At 49.9% G+C, this 27,560-nt stretch overlaps 1 protein-coding gene across 1 annotated transcript in view; it reads right to left on the bottom strand.

Annotated features, from left to right (window-relative positions):
* pacrg (PARK2 co-regulated) overlaps positions 1 to 27,560 on the bottom strand; it is a 90,631-nt gene that overhangs the window by 39,323 nt on the left and 23,748 nt on the right. The window contains exon 3 of the mRNA XM_084683269.1: positions 2,327 to 2,498. Within this exon, the coding sequence (XP_084539395.1) occupies positions 2,327 to 2,498 (172 nt within the window). The remainder of the gene's footprint in view (positions 1 to 2,326; positions 2,499 to 27,560) is intronic.

Here is a 27,560-nt window from a genome sequence, read left to right as displayed (position 1 = left end):
GAGAGAGATGAATTGAGAGAGAGAGAGACGTTTCCACAGGATGACCTAGAGTCATCATCAAAATTCTTCAGTCCAGAGTGATTGAGCCCGTGAGGCTGATAAGGCCTGGTTGGATGAGGCTGTCAGCTCTAGACATCACTTCCATGAACTTTTTGCCATTTAGATTACAGGCCCTTTACTTTCCTCTGTCCTCACCCCGGCTCTTCCCTCCAACCCCCCAGAAAAAAGTAATTAATCTGCAACAGAGACACGGGGCGGGCTGGTCAGGCTGGTGGAGACGCCGCAGAAACTCGCCTGATTTTAATAAACCAAGAAGCTAATAACGAGGCGGCCATTTAAAATTCCATTATCACAGCTAGGTGTGTGTGTTCATAAAGAGCATCTCCCGTCCCTGTGCTCAGAGGGAGCTGGAATCCACCATCTGAATGTAAATGACTGAGTCAGTGTGTGTGTGTGGGGATGTGTGGGGGGGGTGGTTATGGAAGTCACCAAGGAAACAAGAACGGAAAGTCCAGGAGTATTTGACAGCAGCTTAAAGCACATCTCTCCTCTGTCCTCATCAACTTGATAAACTCAACATAAATCATACTCAAAACCTGTCAATAAACAAATAATGTAGGGAGAAGCAGGGATCGATTTGGATTTGGTTTTCGAGGGAGTCAAATAGGAGACTGCATGGCTGGGCACCAATCATAGTTTGTTAAATTGAATCAATCAGTCAATTAGAAAAATGACTAGACTGTGAATAAACTTGAAAATAGGAATCTAAAAACCAACAGTGCTGAAAGTAAACAAATACACCCTCAAATTTCAATAACTAATCTATTCTCCAGTCCTGTATGTGTAGTGTGCATGGCGACTACATCAGGTCTATGCTCCAGCCTTACACCCCCACCCGCCACCTACGGTCTTCTTCTGACAACCGCCTGGTGGTCCCACCGCTCAAGAGCGCCCGGTCCCAACACAAGCTCTTCTCCTGTCTGGCTACCCAATGGTGGAATCAACTCCCAATCAATCTCCATCAGAGACACTGACTGTCTCCCCACCTTAAAGAAAAGGCTCAAGATACACTTGTTCCGGGAGTACAACGGTACTTAGGAATGATTGGCTGGACCTGATGTTTCCTCCGGGATCACAATGACTCTTATTGAGAGACTTGTTGCTCTTGTTGGTTAGTTGTAACTGACTTAAAACTATTGTATTGACTGTGTAATATAATTTTCTTGCTTGCTTTTTAACACAGGTACACTCTTGCACTTTTCAAGGTTCATGTTGTATAATTGTATCTTGTTTAAACGACATGCTCTTATGATTCTTCCCACGTTTTTAAAATGTATGCTCATGTTTTGGTTACCCACAATGTTTGGGGCTATCTCGTTGTTATGATCAGTGACCTATGCACTTTTGTAAAGCTCTCTTTTGGAAGTTGCTTTGGATAAAAGCATCTGCTAAATGCATACACGTAACTGTACTTGGTGATGTAGCGTGTTGTGCTGTGTGTTGCTGTGCTGTACAGTGTTGTGACTCCAGTCTTCAGTCCAGCACAGTAGAACCTCCCAGACAATGAGAGCCAGGGTCAGTCTGTCAGTGTGTCCATGTCTGCACCAGACCCTGCATGCTGTTGGTCGTTCCACCCCTCTGCCTCAACAGGCTCTTGCAACACACACACACACACACACACACTCCCCACCAACCGCCTTTACACACTCCCTCACAGGGCTCAGCTTAGAACTTTGAAACTGACACTCCAGTTGGCTCCAGTATAATACAAAAGCTGTCTGTCGTGTGTCTGTTTGTGTGTGAGTGCGCGTGTAACTACACTTACCAACTTAATCTCCATGGAAACGTTAAACAACTACAGACACCATCCAGTGATGATACTTTTATCTGAGTCTAAATTCTGATGTCTATTTCTGGTGTGGCGAGCTCTGGCTCCAGGACATGACCTTTCTGCCAGTCAGTCAGCCAATGGGGAGGGGCCAATGGGAGGAGCAGACCAATGGGAGGACAGGGGAGGCAGCATTGTGACATGGTTATATGTAGCATGTCGGCACATTCATGTCAGATTAGCAGGCCTGGGCACAGGGCCTCTGTTTTACAGGGAACAGGGACACTCTGGCCCCTGGCTGATGTAAGAATAGAGCAGGAAGACACAGAACCATATAAGGGCCCCTCACAAGCGTGCGAGAAGGGAGGGTGGGGGGGTCATATGTATTTACTACTTACCTCTGTCATATGTGGATAACACACTCGTGTTTGTGGTGTCACACTTGCTTGTTGGTTCTTGTTGTGTGTGTGTGTGTGTGTGTGTGTGTGTGCCACTCACTCTTGATGGGGATGATGAGCTGGGGGATGACTGGGAGGATCTTGGTTCCGCCGTGCTCCAGCATATCGTGAACACCCTGACGGGCGAAGAACTCGTAGGGGTGGACCGTCTCACACAGCCCGTCAAAGAACAGAGGCAGGTAGTGGTGATAGTCCAGCTTCTCTATCTCCACCTGGGGAAGACACACACACACACACGTTAAAAAACCAATGCGAGGAATTATCTTCATCCTGCACTCCAAAGGGAAGCGGCTCAATGTCCTTTGTCCTTGTTTGCCCTTGGATTCACAAAGTATTCACACACACGCTACTCCTGGATTTAGATCTTTTATAACCCTCACACACGCTCTCTCAGACACACACACAAACACAGTTAAAGACAGAGGCAGCTGTTAGGGAGATCACGACACCTCAACATTTGGTATCCTGTGGGCTGACACATTAACACCTGTTTACACTATTTACAGTCCCAAGACACCACACACACACACGCACCCACGCAAATGCACAAGCAACAGGGACAAATAAAGACATTCAGCTACTGAGCACAGTCAGGCTTTGATCATCTGCTTGGTAGTGTGTGTGTGTGTGTGTGTGTGTGTGTGTGTGTGGAGACGGGGAGACGGGGTTGTTCATTCAAACTTGACTGGAGGGGACAGGTGACAGAACATGGGCCCCGCTGACTTTCCTTTCATGTGAGTGTATGACCATGTGTGTGTACGGTGTGTGTGTGAGTGTGTGTCTTCGCAGTGTAAGGGGGGTGGATTCAGCAGTGTGGCCCCATTGTTGGGAGAGACAGGGGAAGGGGGGGAGTACCATTTCAGGAAATAAAAGCCAATCCATGTGGAGCAGAGACAAACACCCCACAGCAACCAGGGGTCTTAGAGGACACCCCCCACACACACACCACAAATACACACACACACACATCACAAACACGCAATATCTCCTGACACCCCCGCTGGCTTGGGTCACACTGGACCACACTGAAATGTCACCAGGACACCAACGCAGGTGTTTGAAGTCCCCTGGCCTTGCCAAGCCCCCACATAAGAGCAGGAACATCAAAGCTGCTCAGTGCCCCCACCCCAGACACACACACTCACTCACTCAATCACACACAAACACACGCACACACTCACACACACCCAAAAACACACACCCACTGCCACACACACTCACACACACCCACTCACACACACATAAACACACACACACAGCCCCCCCCGCTGCCATGCATGTCTGGTGAGTAAACACAGTCAGTGAGCCAGGAGAGAGAAAAGCAGAGCTCCCACTGTTAGCTCACAGACAAGCCTGATTGCTTTGAGGCAATTTGCTGGCTAACCTTGACCTTTTCTTGCTTGGTCAAGATCATCATTGTGAGTCAGTCAGGCTAGAGAAAAGGAGAAAAGCAAATATGAGCGAAGAGAGAGTGTCAGGGCCACAGCCGTGCCTCTGTCTTCACCTGTGTGTCGTTTGGTTCTTTATTTAAGTTCCTGTTTTGTGTCGTTGTCTTGTCCTTACTACCCATGTCCCTGTGAGTACCTTATCTGTTTCCTGTTTTTGATAATAAACCCCTTCTGTTCTACAATGCCTCGCATCTCTCCTGCGCTCGGGTCCTACCCCACCCCACCCCACACAGAGAGAGAGAGAGAGACAGAGAGAGAGAGACAGAGAGAGAGAGAGAGAGAGAAGAGAGAGAGAGAGAGAGAGAGAGAGAGAGAGAGAGAGAGAGAGAGAGAGAGAGAGAGAGAGACAGAGAGAGAGAGAGAGAGAGAGAGAGAGAGAGAGAGAGAGAGAGAGAGAGAGAGAGAGAGAGAGAGAGAGAGAGACAGAGAGAGAGAGAGAGAGACAGAGAGAGAGAGAGAGAGAGAGAGAGAGAGAGAGAGAGAGAGAGAGAGAGAGAGAGGGAGAGAGAGAGACAGAGAGACAGAGAGAAGGTGAAAGCAAAAGCGAGAAGGTGAAAGAAAGGGAACAAGAGAGAGAAAGAGGGATGAATGGGATGAAAAGGAAGAGAGGAAACAGGGACGATGTGTTAGCACACTTAGGGACCAGACATGCTATAGGTTACAGGTCACATGCTACAGGCTAGGAAGCACAGAATAGAAACAGTCCCCAGCTGACCGCCTGGGCTGGGTGAGTACTCTAGTTAACACTGTGGGAAAACCTACACACACACACACACACACCTTCAGAATCTTAATCAGTGGGCTGGGCTGAGCGGTAACATTCACATCCGGCATTGATTGCTCCTCTCAGGTTTGTTTGTCTTTGGGAGCAGGACTTCCCCAAGGTGCTGAGTCAATGAGAGCACCACGCAGCACACACCACGCTGCAGCAATTAGCAATCCGCCGCTAACAGAGACATGCACGTCTGCTCTGGTAAGAGCTGTAGACCTCCTCGTTTAAACAACTGAGTCTCTCAGATCCCTAAGGGCCCCTGGAAGCTCCCTGCTCCCAACTCAGACAGCAGAGAGAGAGAGAGAGAGAGAGACAGAAGAGAGGGCGAGAAAGAGAGAGAGAGAGATGGAAAGAACCAGAGACAGACAGAAAGATGGGACACTACAGTGGGAGGGGGGTCACGGTAGTTGAGATGGTGGAGGCTGGGGATAGAATGAGTGGGGCCAAGTAGGGTTGGTCAGGCTGGCTGTTTGGCCAGGCTGTGTAGGACGGGTCTACCAGAGCTTAGCCTCTCCTGGGAACCACAGCACCAGAGACTGGGGGGCTGGGAAGAGAGAAGGGGAGGCTGAGAATGTGTGGGGGGATATGGCTCAGCCTAATTGCTATGGGAAACATCATTATTCACTTCTGCTTGCCGGACAGCCCGCTGCCAACCAGCCAAAAGAGGAGGAGGCGTAAAAATGGTCCAGCCAACCGATGTCATGTAAAACACACAGTATCTGGCCAGTATCTGGCTGTTCAGTAGTGACAGATCTGGGTTGACCGGGCTAACATAAGTGTATGTGTCTGTGTATAGGAGAGGGTGAAAGAGAGAAAAAAAAAAGCAAGAAAAAAAGAAAGAGCAAGAGAGAGACCCAGGTTAGGCTGGTTTCTTTCCAATTCCACCTGTCACAGAGACAGAACCATTCATCACCGGAGTCTCTATGAAGCAACAGTACAGTCCTGTAGGCACACTAACATAGCTAGCCATGCTGGAACTCAGCACTAACACATAGCTCCCTACACTTAGACACACTGGTATGCACATAGCCTAGAAGTTATTCAGAACCTTTCACTCACAAGTATGAAGACACTCTGACTGTGTGACATTGCACAAAGGCAGACGGCTACCCTTTCTCGGTCTTCTCTCAATGCAGACTGATACACACACACACCCAAACACTCACACAACCAGGGTTTCACAGGGAATGTAGAGGATTAGAGAATGGCTTTGCTATTATGAAACCAATCTTTAGCTGGGGTAATTGAAAGAGTAAACCAATTATGGAGAGTCCATTTTCCTGGTCACGTCCTGCTAGCGTGAGCTACATTATCTGCATTATCTACATTAGCTCTGAGGAGGACTCATATGTGGATGCATGGACGAAGACTGCCTAGAAACTGTTCCAGTTTTAAAGGTGAAACAGACCAAATTACTTTGTGTGTGTATGTGTGTGTGTGTGTGTGTGTCAGAGAGCCCTGTGCAACTGAGACGCAACTAGGCCAGAGCAGTCAAGCCAAACGCACATAGAGAGACAAGAGAAGGGTAGGAGAGGAGGAACGAGGTACTGATGGCAAGTAGAAGTGCTAATCCCTGTCCTGACTGACAGACTGACTGATTGACTGTGGGACTGACTAGAGACTGACAGGCTGCTGTCAAACAGGCTTAGCAACCAACAGTAATCAACATTTCCTTTGAATCAGCAGACACCCCTGCCTGAAGGAGCGTGTACAGCTCAGAGGTTAAAGCATTTGACACCAGGTCAAGAGGCCACAGGTTAAAAATGCCCCTTGTGCTGTTAGTCATGTTCAATAGAAGTTCCTACTAAATGAGTACATTGTTATTAATATGAATGCATTAGTATTAATCTGGAGCCATTGGTGCAGTGTGATGGATCCAAATAATAATTATTAGCTGGAGAGGGCGGGGAGTTAGCTCGAAGGTCTCATCCGCCATGAATCTTCTTGCTCCCTCCTGCTCCACTCCTCCTGCTCCTTCTTGCTCCCTCCTGCTCCTCCACTCCTCCCCTCCTCCTGCTCCCTCTTGCTCCCTCCTGCTCGTCCACTCCTCCTGCTCCTCCTCCTGCTCCCTCCTGCTCCTCCACTCCTCCTGCTCCTCCACTCCTCCTGCTCTTCCACCCCTCCTGCTCCTCCTCCTGCTCCCTCCTGCTCCTCCACTCCTCCTGCTCCTCCACTCCTCCTGCTCTTCCACCCCTCCTGCTCCTCCACTCCTCCTGCTCCTCCACTCCTCCTGCTCCTCCACTCCTCCTGCTCCTCCTCCTGCTCCCTCCTGCTCCTCCACTCCTCCTGCTCCTCCTCCTGCTCCCTCCTGCTCCTCCACTCCTCCTGCTCCCTCCTGCTCCTCCACTCCTCCTGCTCCTCCTCCTGCTCCCTCCTGCTCCTCCACTCCTCCTGCTCCTCCTCCTGCTCCCTCCTGCTCCTCCACTCCTCCTGCTCCCTCCTGCTCCTCCACTCCTCCTGCTCCTCCTCCTGCTCCCTCCTGCTCCTCCACTCCTCCTGCTCCTCCCCTCCTCCTGCTCCCTCCTGCTCCTCCACTCCTCCTGCTCCCTCCTGCTCCTCCACTCCTCCTGCTCCTCCTCCTGCTCCCTCCTGCTCCTCCACTCCTCCTGCTCCCTCCTGCTCCTCCACTCCTCCTGCTCCTCCTCCTGCTCCCTCCTGCTCCTCCACTCCTCCTGCTCCTCCCCTCCTCCTGCTCCCTCCTGCTCCTCCACCTCCTCCTGCAGACTTGCTTGTTGTGTGAACCTCCCTCCAGGGTGAGGCGACCCAATGTGGCTCCCCCTCATTTATCAAACAGATGAATTAAAATGTGGACACTTCAAAGTACTTCCATACACAAGGGTCCCCTCAGGGCATGCACTCTCTCCCTGTTTAAAATGAAAGGGCCAATCCATCAACGGCTTTGTGTGTGTGTGTGTGTGCTTGTTCATGGTTATTGTTAGATGCACCGGCAAGATATAGGGACACACTGTTTTATCAGCAAATTGATAGCATAACTAGTGTGTCGCTGGCTGTACAATTTTGATAAATATATTTTTTTCTGCTTCAGTCCTTCACCAGCAATCTTTACAAACAGTCAAACACACTCATTTTCAAGGTGTGCTTTGATATATGAATCCCATTGATTTCAGGTACAAGCTTCAACATTTTTGCGTAGTACAAATGTTATGTCTTTATGAGATAACCAGCCAGGTAACAGGCATGCCAAGCCCCTCCTTAGCCATGACACGCTTAGGGAGGGGAGGAGATAGAGCAGCAGCAAAGAAAGAGACAGAGAGAGAGAGAGAGAGAGAGAGAGAGAGAGAGAGAGAGAGAGAGAGAGAGAGAGAGAGAGAGAGAGAGAGAGAGCGGGAAGGACCAGGTCCTAATGGGATGTTCTTGTTGCAACAGCAGATGAGTCTCATCCTGAGTTCTGGCGCATAGATCAAAGAGTCTCCTCTGTGAAGAAAAGAAGAGAGAGGAGGCAGGGAAAAAGAGAATGAAAGAAAAAGAATGCAGAAAAAGAGATGCAAAAAAGGAGAGGTGGAAAAGAGAAGAGAGAAAGGCGAGAGAGAGGGATATGTCTCCTGGCTGAAAGGTACTGTGACAGTCGGCCGGGCGTCCTGTTCATCCACACAGTGATGAGGAGCCATTATTGTATTTCCTGCTCTCAAGTTGAAGAAGAAGGGAGGGAGAGGAAGTGAGGAGGGGGGAACTGGAGAGAAGTCAGTTGGGATGGGGATGCACCAATTGTGTGTTGGGCTCTGTCCAATTACAGACAGTGGCACCAGAATATGGCTACTGGCAGGAGAACTACCAGGAGAGGAGGGCAATGGGGGGTAGAGGGCAGGAGGGGGGCACAAGGTGCCCCAGGATGCATCACTGAGTCTGGGCACTGCCAGGCTGTGGAGTGGCTCCTCCCTGCCCACAGCCAGCCACTGTGCTGCGGGGTACACTTCCCATCGAGCACTGCAGTGATCAGGGGAGACAGGTAGAGGTAGGTTTCCATAGAGAGGACAGTGACCTGTTGTTCCCAATATGCCTGGCTGACCTGGTGGGCCTTCAGCTGAAAGGTTCATGAGAGGTGGTTACTATTTATGGACAGAGGGAGCTAGCCAGGCTGTGACACACACACACATGTATACACACACACACTTTGACTGAGGGGAGTGATAGATGGCTTTCCTTCAGGGCGACGACGATGATGATGATCACTTCCTACTTCTCCCTCCTACAGAGACAGATGCCAAATAGACGGACCAAATAAAAGGAACAGGGTGTTTCCTGACGGATGAGCTGGATCAAAGGTACAGTCGACACAGCACCGCACGCTTCCCGCGGGAACATCAGAGGGGCGGCCGAAGGGGATTCGCGCTTCAATGCCCTCATCCTGATCATCTGACATCATCTGATAATCGGATGAATAATTGAACCCAAAGCAATGGATTGTTTCATTGTATTCAGCAGAACGCACTCGTGCATTAAGGTCTGTTCTGCTGTCATATCACCGTCCTGCTGATCAGAGAGTGTCTCAGAGTAGGAGCTCGTCCCTCTCAGGGCAGCATTCAAGGTGAGTACAGGATGACAGTCAACCCACCTAGACCTCACCACCTGGAGGCTCTTGGGCTCTTTCATGGAGGTGTTTTTACTTTGATTCTCCAAGTCATAAAGACTGTCCTCAAAGTACCCAGCCAGTCAGACAGACAGGCAGTCATCAGTCCCCAGGCCTGTTCTCAGCCAGAGTTGACCCTGGCCCCAGGGCATGCGGGCCCCCAGGGCAGGGGCTGGTACAGGGTGTGCTCTGGGCGTCTGAGGAGGAACAAAGCCCCGTCTGGGGCTGCTGGAGGGGTCTAGCTGTGGGGTCAAGGCTCTGGCACTCAGCTCGCCTGGGATATAAAGGCTTTCTCTCCACCACCACACTACAGTCCAGTACGGTGGGACTAGAGTAGTGTGCTGACATTTTGGATGAACTCACACACGTCAACACACACACACAGTGTACACACACAAACACACACACAGCATAAATATTTCCTCTCCGGAAGGGGCCTATGGGCTGTCCAGGGAGGATCCACCTCTTCCCCACTGCAGCAGCATTGGTGTGAAGCATCCAGGCCTAGCATTGTACGCATGACTGAAGAAAGAGCCATGTGAAATGAGCTTGCATGAGAAGGAGAAGGCCATGTCATGATGGAGTGAGGCAATGTATGCCTCTATGCTGTTTCTTACATAGACATTAGACATTTAAAGTGACCATATGGAAATGCAATATGTTGCCGTGAAGATTTAAGAAGATCTAGAAATTAGAGAGTGTTGGATGACCACAGTCAATCACTGAATCCCATAACTGAACAGAAGATGTTCAGAAAGATCTTGAATCATCCTTGTTTGGACTCAAACTGTAAATGAACCAGTTGAGTGAACGAAACTATGAGACAAAGATACAAACAATCGATGAAGTGTCTCAAGAAAGAGACAGTATTCCTGAGACCAAACCAGGACAACTACGCTGAACTTGGTGTCTCTTATGTTCACACAGCAGGTGGGGGAGCAGTGTGCCTGCTGGCTTTAGAGCAGGAGTGGGAAGAGAGAGAGAGAGAGAGAGAGAGAGAGAGAGAGAGAGAGAGAGAGACAGAGAGAGAGAGAGAGAGAGAGAGACAGAGAGAAAAAGAGAGAGAGAGGGAGAGGGAGAGAGAGGGAGTGAGAGAGAGGGCCAGACTGGTGGTGGTTGTTGTTGTTGTCAGCTAGGTCGGGGAGATTTGACAGGTATTGTCAGTCGACTCAGCGAGCGGCCGAGCGATGAAGATGAGTTTGCCTCTGACAGGTTTATTGAAAAAGCTGCAGGTGCAAACAGCTTGGTCCCTCTGCTCTACACTGCCACGCACCCCATATATACACACACAGGCAAGCACACACACATGCACAAACACACACAACAAGCCCCAACTCTGTCTTTATTGTGCCTCTCTTTTTCTTCTCATTCCCTCTCTTTTTACACTCACCAACCTGGACAAGGACGCACTGCAGGCAGATACAGAACAAGAGCAGAACGCACTCTGAAAAGAAAGGAAACTGAAAGAGAGAAACAGAAAGCAGAATAGGGTGTGTTGTGTGTTTGCTCTGGCGCTCTTTTTCAGACAGTACCTTTGATTCATTCGTCCTCCTCCTCTTATCTGTTTCTCTCCAGGAGCGTGGCAGAGAGGCCGGCAGCAGGGGAGCGGTGGTGGGGGTTGGGAAAGGGTGCAGAGCGGCTGCCAGCAGGGGAGAGTGTGTGTGTGTGTGGAGGGGGGGTACAATGTAGCAAAGTAGAATGCTAGACTGCTCACAGGGATACACTGGGCAGAGCTAAGCAAGGCTAGGCAGATGGGCAAAGCTAGGCTAAGATAGGCTAGGCTAAGATGGGCAAAGTTAGGCAAGGCTAGGCTAACATTTTGCAAGGTTAGGCTGGACTGGGTTGGGTTGGGCTTGGCAGCAGCAACAGCAACATCCGGGATACCAAGGTATTGCTTGGCTCAGACTGGACCTCTCTCCTCAGTAGGACCCCAGGCTGTGATTGTATGACTGATCTGAATGTATGCACGTATGACTGCCTGCAGCTACACCTGGATGAGAGGCCTGCAGTCGGATCCTTCTCAGAGAAGTGATTTTGCTCGATTGCCTTAGCTATCCTTGGTATCACGGATGTTGCAATCTGACATTTTTGGGGTTCGAATTTCTGGGGTTCCAAAAACTATTTAGCGCTCAAATGAATGCAAAGAAATGTGCAGAAAGGATCCAGTGAACATGAATTAGACCACTGCTCCTCATCCCACAAGAACACAGACAGAGGTGGAGAACAGAGCTCAGGTTTCATCCATTCTCATCAAACCCACCAAGACTTGCTGAGCCAGGTCAGGAAGTCAAGGTGTTTTCCCTGATCCTCTACAAACACTGTAGGAACAGGTGCCTGATGAAAAAATTCATGCTTGAGAAAAATATTTTTAGAGTGGAAACTTTGGGAAGTCAACTGGGATCTCAAACGTTCTGTATCCCTCATCTTTATGGAGGAATAATCTCTGTCGAGGAATGTGTTAGTGTGTGTGTGTGTTTGTGTGTAACAAAAGTGTCTAGGGGGCAATTGGTGTAAAGTTCACCAGAGGTAATCACCACTGGGGGGGCTCTGGATACATTGGAAAGATGAAGAATGGGGGGAGGGGGGAGTCATTTAATAAGGTAAAAATGAGGATATATGGAGGGCCTTTAAATGAAATATGACTCATATTATTTCTCTGTGGTCTTGAGACAGGGCAGTCTGTCATATAGAGGACAGGGCCAGGGAAACTAGGCTAAGTGGCCAAACCATTTATTGTGCCTTTCCAAGTGGCTGAATAGATATTAGGATTTTACAGGCTATTACACATGATAATTGGAGAGCATATTGAATTTCTGGCAATTTTTTCCACCCTCCCTCCCTCCCTCCTTATGTATATAAACATTTAAATATAGAATATACCCTACAGATCAGGATTCTGCATATGCGTTCACGTTGTTTATGACAGATCAGTATTCCTGGCACACTCTCAAATTCAATAACAGCTCTACTAATTGCATGGCTTAAAATCAGGCTTTAGCCCTGATATCCATCTAAACCAATTAAGTGAGAGGGAAAGTATGTGTGTGTGGGGGGTGGTGGGGGTACACTTGTTTGTGTGTGTGTGTGTGCGTGCAAGATCGTGGTGGAAGGGGAGGGGGGTAAATGGTAGAGGGTATAATCTCTGTCTAAATGTTAAAGTGTATATTCAAGGGCGACGCCTGCGCTCAGTCTACTGATGGAAAGGAAAGATTGACAACTGAATACATTCTGGGGTGGCTAACTGTTTAAATGTGTGTACCATTTAGGCTAAAATCTTACTGCAGGGTAGACCTGCATGTCATCCCCTTTCTCTCTCCCTTTCATTCCCTGTCACTCTACACTTTCTCTGTCAAAATTAAGCATACGTTCTCAAAAAATATATAAATAAATACAAATTATATGAATTCTGTTAATTTGGCTTTTTAAGAAAATGAAAATGACAGAGAATGAGAGTGAGAGAGTTAGAGAGACAAGGACATTTAGAGAGAGAGTGAGAAAAAAAGAAAGAAAGACAGAAAGAGAGAGAGACAGAGAGAGAGAGACGGAGAGAGAGAGAGAGAGAGAGAGAGAGAGAGAGAGAGAGAGAGAGAGAGAGAGAGAGAGAGAGAGAGAGAGAGAGAGAGAGAGAGAGAGAAGGTGCAGCTCCAAACCTCTCCATGCAGACAGACCCTGGCTGATAAAAAGTGCAGAGAAAAGAGAGAGATTATAAAATGCTGATGGAGGACCCTCAGCTCCCCCATTCATCAGCCTAATTAGACCTAATCACATGCATCCACGGAGGGAGCGCTCTCGGCAGACAGGGACAGACTGACAGGCGGAGAAGGTAGGCAAAGGCAACGCTGAGAAGACAAACGTTCACACAGAACAAGAGCACACTTACACTTACACACACACATGAACACACACACACACACACACACTAGACAGCGCAATCTAGCTGAGTCTAAGATTTTGGACATGGAGAATGCTATTGAGATGAGATATTCAATCTTATGCAAAAGAATGAAACGTACCCTGCAGTCGACTCCAAGCTGCATGTTGTGGAAAAAGCCAATATCAAAGCTTTCCCAAACAGGCTGTGCTCAGATAAGCCACAGGCACATTGGTCCATCAGTTATCAAAGGGCAGAAGACTGCTCTTTATTGCAGAGCCTTGCATTCAAGGAACCGATGAAGCTTCCATCTCATGGTGAAACATCATCTTATACTGTCCAGGGTTAGGTACATTATCACTCGATGCCGGCCTGCTTGTCTAATGGCATCCTTGCCTGCCTGCCTGTCAATAGCTTTCTGTCTGCCTGTCTGGCCACATGTCCTGACGAGGCTGTTCCAACCGGTCATTCCAGGGCCCTGATGGCCAGTAGAGATGCTTCCTGTCCGACCAGTTAGTCTCCAGCCAGCCCACATTACACATGCTCTTCTGATTGAACTCATTCATTATTGAGGAGAAATACAGCTGCCTTGATGCCTCTTTATGAGGGTTTAAAATTTAAACACTTAAAAGATAGACAAGTCCTTTGGACTTAAACATCCCTCTGGAAGTGAAAGCTGTTTTTATTTAATTCCATATATGAAAGATGGAGACTACCTGAGAGAAGTCATGTGATTGATGCACTTGGACTATAGTCCAGTACTTACAGCCATCAGCCTCCATTTAAAGATAGCTTTGAATAATAGGCTACGTATGTATAAGAAAAGCAGTCAGTTGCCCCATAAGTTGAAAATTGCATTACCGCAACCTTTTAATTGAACAAATTGAAGGCATCTAATGACCTTGTGATGTGAATCCTTTTTACGGCACATGGAGCCTAGCCTATCATAACTGAGTCATTCTCTTGTTCTGCTATTTCCATTTGGGGATCAATAAACTACCTACTATTTCTACTAAGTACTAAGTGGCTTGATATTTTCAAGAGCCAACAACATTCAAGATATTCTAGAATGTAACCTTTTACGAGGTGTTTGATTGAATAGCATCTAAACTTTACTGAACAGAGTAAACACTCTATTTCAGCAGGGCGTCTGTATCTGTGGCCATGTTATTCCATTCTCCCGTCCCTCTGTCTCAAGACTGATGGGCCAATCCCCTCTGACACCAACCTTTTCGAACACTAATGGAATTACAAGCATGCAGAATGCCAATTAAATGAACATATAAGTGGAAAACAAAATGAACAGACAGAGAGAAATAATTGCCATAGAGCCCCTGGGGGCAAACACATGTTCCCTCAGCCAGTAAAACAACGAGAAGGAGGAGAGGAGGAGGAGAGGAGGAGGAGAGGAGGAGGGCAGGATGAGGTGGCAGAAGAATCCAGGCCAAGCAAACAGAGAGAGGGGGGGAGGAGGGGGGGAGGAGCAGATCTAGGCGAGGAGGCTGGCCTGTGAATCTGTTTTAATTTAGACCTGTTTTAATGAGCCTAGCTGCGAGAGTCACAACCAGAGCCAGGATGGGGGCTAGCAGGCAGGCCTGGGGTACCCAACACAAAGGCACCAGATTGGCATGACCAGCTGCTGCTTCCAGCCATGCCCTGGCCTCAGTACCCAGCCCTTGTCCCAGACCTAGCCCTAGTGCCAGACCCATGATGTCCAACCCCAGACTCAACCCCAGCCCCAGCCCCAGCCCCAGTCTGATACCTAGCCCTGGCCCTGGCCCTGGCCCTGGCCCCCACCCCACCCTAGCCCACAGGTCTGTGCCCCACGGGGTGTATCGCACTCAAGTGAGCAAACAACACTTCATTTACATCCCTCCTCTATTTTTCTTCTTTTGGTACTTTTTATTACCCTTGTGCCTTTTATTTCATCTTTAATTAAAACACCTTTTCCCCCTGCTTAACAATCCAAAGATGGGTTTTGACAGTTGCTTATGATAATGTCTGTGACTGTCTCTCTGGAGGCCACTCTTTGTTTACTGAGTTCACAGTTGAGCAATGTTTGAGGGCGGGAGACAGTACCACATGCGAGGGTGGGCTGATATTTAAAGAGCTTGGCTGTTTTATGAGTTTGAGCCGAGAGAGAGAGAGAGAGAGAGAGAGAGAGAGAGAGAGAGAGAGAGAGAGAGAGAGAGAGAGAGAGAGAGAGGGAATCCTTAACAGTGCATAGCCTGATGGAGTGTGCAAATATGAGCATGCACAACTGCTTTAGTTTCCTGAGAGGATTTACGTCTCACGTCTTATTATCTTCAGGTAGGATTACCAGACGCCCTCACAAGCAGAGGCTCCACACCACACACATCACTAGGCTACAAGAGCACTCACCCTTAAACTAAATCTCCCATCCCCAGCCTCATTCCAGCCTCAACCCAGCCCCAGCCTCATTCCAGGCCCAGCTTTGTCTCAACACCAGCCTTGTCTCAACCTCAACACAGCCCCAGCCCCAGCCCCAGCCCCAGCCCAGCACTGCCTAACCTAGCCTTGCATAGCGTAGCCCAGGGTTTCAGCCTGCCCTGTCTCTGTACCACACCAGAGACTGCTGAGGTGAAAACACATCAAAGCCTGCCGCTCCACCTGTGCCTGCATGCATTTTTGACAGAAAACAGACAGAGCAAAGACAAACAGAGGTTAAAAGGAGGCTGGAGCACTCAGGGACACAACTGTCGAGCCCTTCACTGGAGACGGCTGCTCTGAAGTGTGTGTGTGTGTGTGTGTGAGTGACCGAGTGTGTGTGCGGATAGAAGAGAGTTCAAGCTTCTTGACTTTGAGCAGAGATGGCTTGAAGAGGGAGTGAGAGAGGCAGTCTGATTAAAACAGGTTCCATATCTCTGAGTCTGGGGATATATCCAGTTCAGACAGACAGACAGGCTGGCTGCCATTGGCTAATGGAGCTTATTGTTGAGTTACTTAGGTTGTGGTTTTTGTCTGCAGAGTCATAGCAGGGTGGGCCAGAGCTCACCCAGCAGAGACCATGCCCAGCCTGCCCCAGCCCCAGAAGTGGACCGTCTCAGAGATGAAGCCACAGCCCCCCTCATGTCATTCCAGTTAGGCCGTAGTTTGATCTGTGTGACCTTCATCACCAGTGACTCAAGGCTTCCAGAACTACAGCTTGATGATATGAGCCTTTCAGATCCACTGCCTCTGCCTGTCTACTCTTTCATCTTTGTAGAGCTTTGATCTAGAAAACATCATGTTAGATGTATGTTTGAGCTCCCCAACAGTATTGATTAACATAAATGCAGGTATGGGAATACTGGTCAATACAAACTACGGCTCTTTCTGAATACTGGGAGATGACAAGGGTGAAACACAGTCAGGCATTAGATTGGAGAGATGGAGGGGAGAGAGGGATGGAGGAGGGAGACTAGGAATGTTACAGTCTAGTCCTCTCCTGGGGGGAAGGGGAAAACTGCCTCTTATCATACCTGCCTTATCACCAGAGAAGAAGGGGATGGAGGAGGAGGTGAAGAAAAGGAAGAAAAGTGGCCCTCTGGGCTGGAGAAACCCCTGCAGTCATTTCCATATCTGAGATCAGCTAACTCCAGTCATGTTAGACACTGGAACTCTCATCACCTACATAACATAGCCTGCAGCGAACCCCACCTTCACCTCCTCTCCTCCCATCCCCTCTCCTCTGCCCTCTCCTCCTCCCATCCCTTGTCCTCCCATGCCCTGTCCTCCCTCCTCCTCTCTCCCCTCTTCTCCTGGCCTCTCTCCTCTCGTCCAGACCAGCAGCAGCAGGAGTCTCTCTGTAGCTCCGGGCCTCTAATTGGCCCACTTTCTCCACTTGTCTCTCTTGTGCTCATGAAAGCCCATGCTAGTCTCTGTAATAGCTCTTACATGCTTCTGTTAAAAGTTGAAGTAGTCTGCCCCTCCTGCACTCGTACAAAATATTAAGGCCTTGGAAAGAGAGAGATAAAGAAAGAAAGAAATAGACAGGGACAGAGTAAGCTTGTGAACTACCAAGCATGAAGGACACTCACAGATCCTTCCTGGCTCTACTAGGAAGCTGCACTTATGAGTGAAAAGGGACAGACAGGGTACAGACAGGGGACAGACAGGGTACAGAGAGGGTACAGAGAGGGTACAAGTAGGGGACAGAGAGGGTACAAGTAGGGGACAGAGAGGGTACAGGGAGGGGACAGGGAGGGGACAGGGAGGGGACAGAGAGGGTACAGGGAGGGTACAGGGAGGGGACAGAGAGAGTACAGGGAGGGGACAGGGAGGGGACAGGGAGGGTACTGGGAGGGGACAGGGAGGGGACAGGGAGGGGACAGAGAGGGTACAGGGAGGGGACAGGGAGGGGACAGGGAGGGTACTGGGAGGGGACAGGGAGGGTACTGGGAGGGGACAGAGAGGGTACAGGGAGGGGACAGAGAGGGTACAGGTAAGGGACAGGGAGGGGACAGGGAGGGTACTGGGAGGGGACAGGGAGGGGACAGGGAGGGTACTGGGAGGGGACAGGGAGGGGACAGGGAGGGTACTGGGAGGGGACAGGGAGAGGAGTGCTGCAGTTCTCCTGACTGCTCTTCTACCACTCAGAGTCTCTGTCTGTCCCCCCGCCCGTGACAGCCAGCCAATCAATGAAACCATTTTTGGCAGCTTTTATGCCTTTGTGTGGGACTCAGTAACTATGTGTCGCAGTGTCTGCCTTGCTGCCAATATGTGTGTGTGTGTGTGTGTGTGAGAGAGAGAGAGAGAGAGAGAGAGAGAGAGAGAGAGAGAGAGAGAGAGAGAGAGAGAGAGAGAGAGAGAGAGAGAGAGAGAATCCTTAACAGTGCATAGCCTGATGGAGTGTGCTTGCCTTTGTCTGCTTCTGCATAGCCAATTTACTAATGGATGCAGCAACCTTGTGATTTGTTGTTTGTCAGAAATCCACTTCAGTAAAATCTACCAAATGATTTAAGTTTGCAGGGAAAATTTACATTTAAAAGCCAGCCCACTACCGAGAAGACCACATCAAAGAAACAAACATGATTGTGTAGAGCATCTAGCCTATTTGCTGATTCCAAATTATCATTATATCCCTTTCAAAGATATTACAATTCTGCTGTTTAATTAGTTTGCGGTTTGTGCTTTAATCAGTTTCAATATCTGGAGTTTAAAGCAATAAGAAAAACAATCATTCACAGGAGAACTTCCCAACCACACATTAATGTACTGAGGAGAGGGCTGTGCTAGAAACTCTGTCAGAGTACATGTTCAAGTGTTGTGTTCTATGTCCAGACACCACAGAGACATGTAGTACTGTACTGTAGTTCAGACCAGCTGGAATCAGTGGGACCCAGGATCTACAGTGTGTTTGCTCACCAGTCAGGCTCCCCCAAATCCCCCCATCCCAGCCCCGGTCTCTACATGTGTTCATGTGTGACACCCAGCCGCCTCAGGGCAAAGACCACAGGGCCTGACACCCCCCACCCCGACCCCCCTCAGTTTACAGCTGCTGGTGCTACTGGTGGTGCTGGTGGTGGTGGTGGTGGTGGTGGGGGGGGGGGGTTCCTTAGAAACAACAGGGCCGGGCAACAACAGTTTGTTCGACATGCCTCACACCACTTTGGTGCGACTGCTTATGTGTGCATAGTGTGTGTAAGCCATACCCCACTCTGCTTGGGTCAGTATGGCGCTGGGAGGCTGTGAAGGACATGGGAGATGAGTCTCACTGGGCTGGATGCTACAGTACAGGAGGGCTGGCTGGAGCTCTAAGGCTCAACTCAGAGACTGGCGCTCTTTCCTGTCAGGACCGATGACATCACTGCTTGACAATGGACAGGGGTGTCACTGACATCCCAGATCATTAACTGTTTGTGGACTGACTGAATGCAACTCCGATAGCTGTCAGGGGTGCTGGGCTGTGATCTGTTTGACAACCGTCTACTTCAGCATGGGCTTTACGTTGGAAACACATTCATGAAGTGAGGGAAACCCTGAACCCAGCCCATTAAAGGTAAGACCCTCTGGATGAGGGTGTGTGCAGGCCTAACCCCTGCTGCCCTCTGATACTGAGTCTGGGTTCCGCAGGGAAGTGAGGTCATACTGTGTGTGGCCCTGGTCTTTCTCACTCCCCCTCCCCCCCCCTTCCTCTCCCAAGGAGATCACCCTGTCAAGTGAGTCATGAGTATAACCTTCCGTTCACCCTGCTTTTCAAAGGCTGCGAGAGAAGACACACAGGCACTGCCATAGACACACACACACAAATACCCCCTCCATATGCAAAAAAATAAAGAAAAAAAAATTAAAGGAAAATACGAAATAAAGTGCGAGAAGCAGAAAGCCGGGGAAAGCAACAGCATTAGGGCTTCGTGTCTCCTCCACATTTGGCATTCAAATCCCTGCGCTGGCTCTGTCGGCTACGACACGCATGATCAAACAGCAGCCAGGAGATTGGGCCCACTGACTCTCTCCCCCTTTTACTCCCTTCCACTCCTTTTCCCTCGCTCCTCTCCTCGGCAGCGCTGCGCAGAAAGGCTTCATTAAAGAGAAGGGTTGGAGATATCACAGGCAATTTCCACTGCTTTTTTTCAGGAAAAGAGGATCCCATTGTCAGGGAAGCTGCCGTCAGGCTCCTCGACGAGATGTGAGCCAGGGAACATCTGCCTGGCTGCTGTAATCTAAGAGATGGTCTCAAGCTAATGGGAACCTGACCTGCAATACAGCTCATTGTGAGCTATGCAAAGAGGCAGGAAACCTGACAGAGGGAGAGCAAAGGAGAAGGAGGGAGGAGGGAGGAGGGGGTAAAGACAGTGAAATAAAGAGAAATTGAGACAGATGAGAATTGAAGAGAGAGAGAGAGAGCAAATGAGAGGGAGGAGAACGACAAAGGTAGAGAGAGAGAGAGAGAGAGAGAGAGAGAGAGAGAGAGAGAGAGAGAGAGAGAGAGCGAGAGAGAGAGAGAGAGAGAGAGAGAGAGAGAGAGAGAGAGAGAGAGAGAGAGAGAGAGAGAGAGAGAGAGAGAGAGAGAGAGAGAGAGAGAGAGAAAGAAAAAAAGAAAGAAAGAAAGAAAGAATACTACAAGATAGCAGAGATGGAACAAAGAATTGACTTGAGTTTTTCTGACATTGAAATGTCTGTGGTAATTGTTCCTGCAGTGATAAATGGCATCCTGTGGTGTGGCTCTCCTTGTCCTTGGGGAAGTACGAGCGGGGAAAGAAGGGATGAGGACAGATGAGGGAGGGAGGAGAGAGTGACGGCAGAGGAGAGGAGAGGCAGCATTTAACTTGACGTTGGCTGCAGCCGGTCATCGCACTGGAGGGCATGGTGAGGTTAATCCATGCAGGGTAAATCATCCCACTTCTGAGTCATAACGTGCAATACTGTGCATCCCATCTGACAAGTGTGTGTGTGTGCGCAGTTGTGCACGTGTGTGTGTGGAGGCTCCAGCTGAGAGCAGCAGGCGGAGGGTTCCAGACCCTTGGGGGACGTGACAGAATAAAAACACATCCTGAGAGCAGAGCGTTATTCGCAGAGTTATTCCCCTGACAGCCCCCTCAGAACCCCCCCTACCCTGGAGACAGAGCCGCAGCCCTCCACAGGGAAGCACACTCTGCCAATGCCATGCCATCTTCAGCAAACAGCTTTCTGAGGCCTAATCGGTTACTAAAAACCCCGGCTGGGCTGTGTGTGTGTGTGTGTGTCGAACAGAAACATAAGGAAAGCCCTCAAGAGGCCTTCCCACAGGGAGTCTGTTCTTCATTGATAAGCATAGAGGCTAATTGGCATTTATGTCAACAAGGCACAGCAGATTGTGTCATCTAAGAGAAAAAAGAAGGTGTTGGACAGGACAGTCTAGTTTACTTCTTCAGCGAAGGAGAGTGCAAAGTCAGCACTAACTATACAGGGCGGGGGGGGTCTATTTCTATGGTGGCCCACAGCTAGCCAGCCTACTGAGACACAGGGGGTCCTGGAGAGAACAGCCTCCTCATAGCTAGAGGAAAGACAGTAGGTGGGTGCTGGGGAGGAGAGGTAAACACTGTGTAGATGCTAGAGGCTGAAAGCCACATTGCTGAGGCCGTGACACACATTAATGACTGGTGGCTATTCAACCCTGCATACAAATGGGTGATGATGACAATGATAATGGTAGCTCCCTGCCCACATCACTCTCCCTACACCAGCGCACGCATCCCCCCTCTCCCCACCTCTACTTTTCTCTTTCATCCTCATTCCTCTCCTCTCCTCCCCGCTCTTCTGTTCCCTCCCTCCCTCATCTTCCCTCCCTGCCTCTCTCTCCTGTCCTCCCCGTCTCCAGAGGCTGAAGCCTGCTCCGGGCCAGACTGAGGCAAAGCCTCAAAGAAAAAGGTTAGCCTCGTTATACAGATTAAACTGGTGAATGGCCTGTCATTGGTCTAATCGATGGGCCACTTCATTGCCATGACTTATTGATCAATCTCGTCTGTGGGTCATGCAAAGAGCATGGTTAACGCCATAGAACCCCTCCCCCCCCCCCCCCTCGACTACCCCCAATATCAGGTGCATACATGTCGGTGAGTTCCTTTCTTTCGTTGCTGCAGCGAATTAATCTTTAACAAATGAAGGGAAGAAAGGTTCTGGAACGTTGGAGAGTTTGAATGGCCGATGATGGCTCCCCTCCCTCTACGTTTCATGTGGAGTGGAGACCCGCCGTGAGGAACACGCCGGTGCACAATTAAGAATGAAAGTCATTAGAACCCATTTGTTCCGTGTTTCCTATCCTGCGTAGCGCAACCTCAAAGTGGCAGTCAAAAGTGATTTAACTATAATAACTAGCAAATGGCAGACACAAACCAAAGCTGTTCTTTTCACAGCCACACTGCCTTGATGGAGCCCACAGAGCGGCAGCTGAGGAAACACAAGAGAGCTGATTAGAAAGCGAAGCCGAGGGTCTGCGCGGAGAAAAAGATATTAAGATATGATCTCCACCCTCTGCATGGCCACTGACAGGACTAGACTACTGTTTTCAACTGACTGACTCCTTGTCCTGTTAAATCAAGGAGAGGTTCGTCTGGTTGAGCTCAAAGCGGACCATGTCCTCTCTTTCTGTCCTGTCCTCCTCTCCTCTACTGAGGGAGGGAAGGAGTCGGTGGTGATTAGGACTGTGACCTATAGTCACACTATAGGCTTGGCGTCAACTCTGCTCTCACAAACGCTGCTTGATTCTCAGTGTCCCTGAGACGTCTCTGTTTCACCATCCACTCATCAGCAGTAACCCTCGTTGTACCACCAACATCCCACAACTGGGCTACATTTTCAACCGACCAGATATCAATTCTGGTGGTCAGTGGTGGCCAACAGGAGGAGGTGGTATAAACCTCAGCATGCCCTCGAGGTGTGAAGGGGTAGGGGACTATGGAGACGGTAAGTGGAGGTTAGAGCACAACTCAGAAATGACTGGAATCTGGAGCTGTCACTGCGGGGTAAATCTTTCGGGAAGGCTTCAATTGATTCCACGTACCAGAGGTCCAGAAAGCCCTCGGCGTAGCACCGGCCTGCTAGCAAACACCAGCAGAGAAATGCGTCACTCGTTCACTGGCGTGTGAACGTGTGAGGGCGAGGGGTGGAGAGGAGGGCCGGCCTGGAATGTGGAGGACGGGTGAGAGAGTGAGCAAGTCTGAGGCCCCAGGCAGTGAGCTATACGGCCCTATTACAGCCCTCATCCCTCTCCTCTGCCCTCAGTTATGGATGGAAACAGATGCTCGAGGAATTGCAGACCCGCGTCTGACAAATGGCAGTGAGGCTTGGCTCCACCGGACACCCGCGGCAGTCTGCTCTGCTCCGCTCCGCTCTCCTTCCGAAAGGGACGGGAACAAATCACCTCCCGTTGCTGCAATTACCCACCGAGCTCATCTCGCTGAAGGACTGCTGTCACCTGGCAGAGAGGGGGGATGAAAAGGGGTGGGGGGGGGGGGGGGGGGGCAGGGACTGTAGCAGGAAGAACATGTGACCTGGGGTTGAGGTTAATATCGCCCCCCCTCCTCACTCAATAAACTGTCAGGTTGAATTTGCCACTTCACCAAAGTGATACCTCATCAGGCAGGTTATGGCATTGGCTGGAACATGGCTGCTTAATTCCTGCAGCCCACCAGTAATTATTGGGGCTGATATGAGAACTATGCCCAGAAAGCGGCTAGATATTCTGTTAACGGGTTGGAAAATGGAGAGCCAAAAGATTTTCTGTCCACTTAGCAGGTGATATACCCTGGCCCTGCAGTGGCGAGCTACTAACCACTATTAACTCAAGTGGTCCTTGGGGGAGCGGGCTAAAGTTAGAGAAATAAAAGCCTGTGCAAGGGGTGGGCCTCTTTGTTAGATTTAAATGCTGCACTATGTCCTCCTGACAGGCCAGTAGTAATTTATAGCTGCAGCCATTACCGTTATTAGAAAACTCACTCAGGAAGACAAATGGCGACCAGGTTGGCTGTTGGTCTTCAGTCAGGTCTGACAGGAAAGAGGCTGCACTCTGGGCTATTGACATTTAAGCAACGCTAAGACGCTTTGCCTGCTGCATCGCAATTCCAACCTCAACTTTAAGCCAATAAGCTAAATAATCTCTGGAAAGTATCCCCCCCCCCCGCGCGCGCACCCCGGCCCCTCTTTCCTCCTCTGGTTTTCCTTCTTCTCACACCTGGTTTTCCTTCTCCTCACACCTGGTTTTCCTTCTCCTCACACCTGGTTTTCCTTCTCCTCACACCTGGTTTTCCTTCTCCTCACACCTGGTTTTCCTTCTCCTCACACCTGGTTTCAAAATGAAGGCAAGTTCTCAGAAGGTCTGTCAGGCCAGGTACTTTTGGAGCGGTCATTTTCCAGGCAAAGATTTGGCCCCGACTGACAGATTGAAATGAATTCTGTCATAAATAACCTATATGACAAAGAGCCATTAGGCAAGGTCATTAGGACTGTCTAAATGGAGGCCATTTCTTTGAAATGATGGAGAAAGTGGTGAAGGCAGAAGGAGGAGGCCATACGAGACAGACGCGAGTGCACCATACTTTCTCAATTTCAGCGTTTCTGAGCCTTATGAATGATATTTCATTCAATGTGACAAAAAAAGCACAAATGACAAATGACTTTGGTTGTTGTGTGGCAATTGAAAACCAGAGGTGACGTGGCTGTCATCATGGAAAGGTTTGGCCCCTTCAGTATTACGCTGTCAAGCTATGAAAAAAAACTCACGACCAACCAAAATGAAAGTTGAAAAAAAAAACAAATAATGTTTGAGGAGCAGCGCTTGAATGAAATCAATAGTTAGGACTCAAGCCTCGGGAAAAGCAACTGATGCCACTTTATACGAAACAGTCACCTCCTTTTTCAAGAGCCAAACACAGAGTTTTTGTTCGATGACACATTTCTTGGAAAACAGATGCCTTGGCCTAACGTCTTAAGTGTGTAAGACAGCCTTCTGGGTTGTGATGTACAGTACAGAGAGATGGGGGGCTGTGGAGGAATGTGTGCATTACAAGAACTTGACTGTAGATGTGCAAAAGCCAGAAGTCACTGACATATTTCCCCTACTCCCTGAGGGAGCAGGCATGCCTGTAAGCTGAGAGGTGTTGACGAGCTGTGACTCCATGCTAATGGTATGTCACACAGAGGAGTAACACAAGGGGGGGGGGGGAGGAGGAGGCTGAGGAGGAAGATGACGATGATGATGATAGTGATAATGATGACACGTGACCATGTTAACCCATACGATGATCATGGTAATGATGAGGATGATGAAGATCATTTTTATAAAGATGAAGAGGCTTGAGCATGATAACAATGGGTTGTGATTATCTGCCAGTCACGTGGTGCAGAGGCCAGCTGCATTAAGGCTTCATTGTATCATGGATTAAATGGCGCTATTTTCACCGCACAAACGAAGCAGTGGATGATATGCTACGCGCCACCTCACCCTTGGTCCGGACCTCAGCACTTCTACATGACGGGGCTTGTTTTTTGCTCACAAACAACAAATGATCTCACGTAGCATTCCTGACCTCAGACTAGAATAGAGCAGTGTTGTGACAGTGGTGGCCCAGCATACTGTACTGTGTATAAAGTTCTAGCTCAGAGAGAAGCAGGGCTCAGGGCACTTACAGGCTAACTGCCTTCACTCCCAGGCCAGATGAGATGGGTCTGCCTAGCAGGAGGTTCATCTGCCATCCGCAGGCTAACTCTCTCTCATCTGGGCCTGGCCACGCTCCATTTAACTTCTCCAAGCCTGCCAGGCCAGCCCCCACCAGCACCTCCTCTGCCACCCCTACCCTCCATGCCTAAACACCAGGCAGACCACCCCTCCTCCGCCCCTCCACCCCCACCCAGCCTCCCCAGGAAGCAGTCAGTGAGGCTCATTAGGGTAATAGAGACAGGCGCTCCCCAGACTGAGGAGCGGTGGAGTTGATACCCACTCGTGCATCCAGAATACCACTTAATCATCTCTGTGAGCTGAAAGGGTCGGGTCGTTTCTTTTTTTCCCCTCATCTCCTTTCTCTTTCATTCTTTCTTTTATTAACCCCTCCTGTTGAGCCATTCAAATGTGTAATCATTACAAGTAAGCCATCTCGAGCTCTGCATCTGCTTTGCTTTGTTTCTGATCTACTCCTCCCCTCCTCCCATCCCATCTTCTCCTCTTCTCCTCCCATCCTCTTCTCTTCCCATTCTCTCCTCCCATCCTCTCCTCTTCTCCTCCCATCCTCTCCTCCCATCCTCTCCTCCTCTCATCCTCCCATCCTCTCCCCCTCTAGCTGGCTCCACCCAGGGAGGTGTGAACGGAGTACAACAGAAAGAGAAAAAAAAACCTGCTGATCTTTCAAACCAGGGGGAGAATAGGAGAGGTGAGAGAAGGCTAGGAGACGGCGGGGCGAGGGAAAATCCACCATGTCAGCAGTTCTGGGGGCCTGCCCACTCTGCCTGGGAGCTGAAGTGAGACAGGGCACCAGGGTTGTGTGAGCGAGCCGGGACAGACGGACGTTGCTGGGCTGGTGTAATAAGTCAGTTGTAGCAGTAGTGCTGGGTCAGGTCACATCCATATTGAGGTGAGAGTCTCCCCCGCACCCCTGATGCTCCTCCATTATTCATCAGCCTCATAGAGGCTGACTGGTAACCCCCCACGCCGCCACCCAGACAACAGGAGGAACAGCCTCGTGCTTTAACCATCCCTCCTCCCCTCCTCTCTCGCCCCCCTCTCCTCCAGGAGGTTAGGTGCAGGCTGGGTGTTTTATCCCAGGGACTCTATGGGAGTTGTCTGTTCCCTGGCAGGTCGGGAGAGGGAGAGAGAATGGCTGTCTAAGAGATGCCACGGCGTGTCATGTTTCCTATGGAACACACGCGCGGGCCCACGCCGCCTTTTTCCAGCTCATATGGAACAAGACAACGGCAAGGTGACATCCTGACAGCTCAGATGCCCCATCCAGCCCATGTAGGAAGGGGGGGATGGGCTTCAGCATGGCCTACCTCTCTACATCCCTATCTTTGGCCCTCTCCCTCTATCGCTCCCTCTGTCCGTTATCTCTTCTTCTCACTTAACCTTCGCTCCCGTTCTGTCTCTTTCTCTCTTCCTTCCTCCCCCCCCCACACGGGTTTTTCTTCTGCACCCCTCCCCATCCCCCCCCCTCCCCCCTTGACAGCCTTATCAGTGACAGACTGGAAGCAGAGAAGAGATAAGGAGATGCTGCAGCCATCCAAGGTGTGCTGGTCGAACACACAGCCAGATTAGTCATTGACACATTCCTCCAGTAAACAATGACAGCAGCAGCAGCTAATAATGGGAAGCAGAGCCAATGACACCAATCCCCCTTCATAATGCATTATGGGTGATGGTATTAGGAGCTAAATCTGCTAGCGTGCGGTCGTTCCCTCTGGGTACTGTGGACAGATTACTGAGACGGAGCTGCTACTGCTCCTAGATGTAATCAGTCCCTGTCGGTTCATCACTCACACACACACACACGTTTATACACACACTCACAAAGACATGCACACACACGTGCACTTACAATTAGCCAGACGGACACACGTAACCCCATCCAAAGCACAACCACAGCTTCCCCAATCCCTTATCAGAGAGACAAGACCCCAGAGGGTTGTCCTTCTTCACCAAGACCCACACACAGACTGTGGAACTGCTTCTAGTTACTGTCCCGTCTCTCCTTCCACAGCCTCTCATGCCAGACAGGCTGGGCAGGAGGGAGGGAGGGAGGGAGGGAGGGAGGGAGGGAGGGAGGGAGGGAGGGAGGGAGGGAGGGAGGGAGGGAGGGAGGGAGGGAGGGAGGGAGGGAGGGAGGGAGGGAGGGAGGGAGGGAGGGAGGGAGGGAGGGAGGGAGGGAGGGAGGGAGGGAGGGAGGGAGGTGTGAAGTCCACATCGGGGAAGTGTGGAGGAGCTCAACGCCTCCCCTAACCCTTCCATACGCTCATCTCCACCGCTGGGGTTGTTGTTGTGTTTTATTGCTGTTTTTATTGCTGCTATTGTATTTGTGCTATTTCTTTTATTGCTGGTGTTTCATTTATTGCTGGTTTTGTTTTTTGCTATTTTGCCAGTATTTTTAATGAAAATTGTACGTTTTCTTCATCCGTATTTTTCTGCCT

The sequence above is a fragment of the Hypomesus nipponensis genome, chromosome 3 (genome assembly GCF_054491055.1).
Source record: "Hypomesus nipponensis isolate SF chromosome 3, ASM5449105v1, whole genome shotgun sequence".
NCBI classification, from domain to species: domain Eukaryota; kingdom Metazoa; phylum Chordata; class Actinopteri; order Osmeriformes; family Osmeridae; genus Hypomesus; species Hypomesus nipponensis.
Note: the sequence above shows the minus strand (reverse complement) of the source record. Positions and strands in the feature narration are given on the sequence as shown.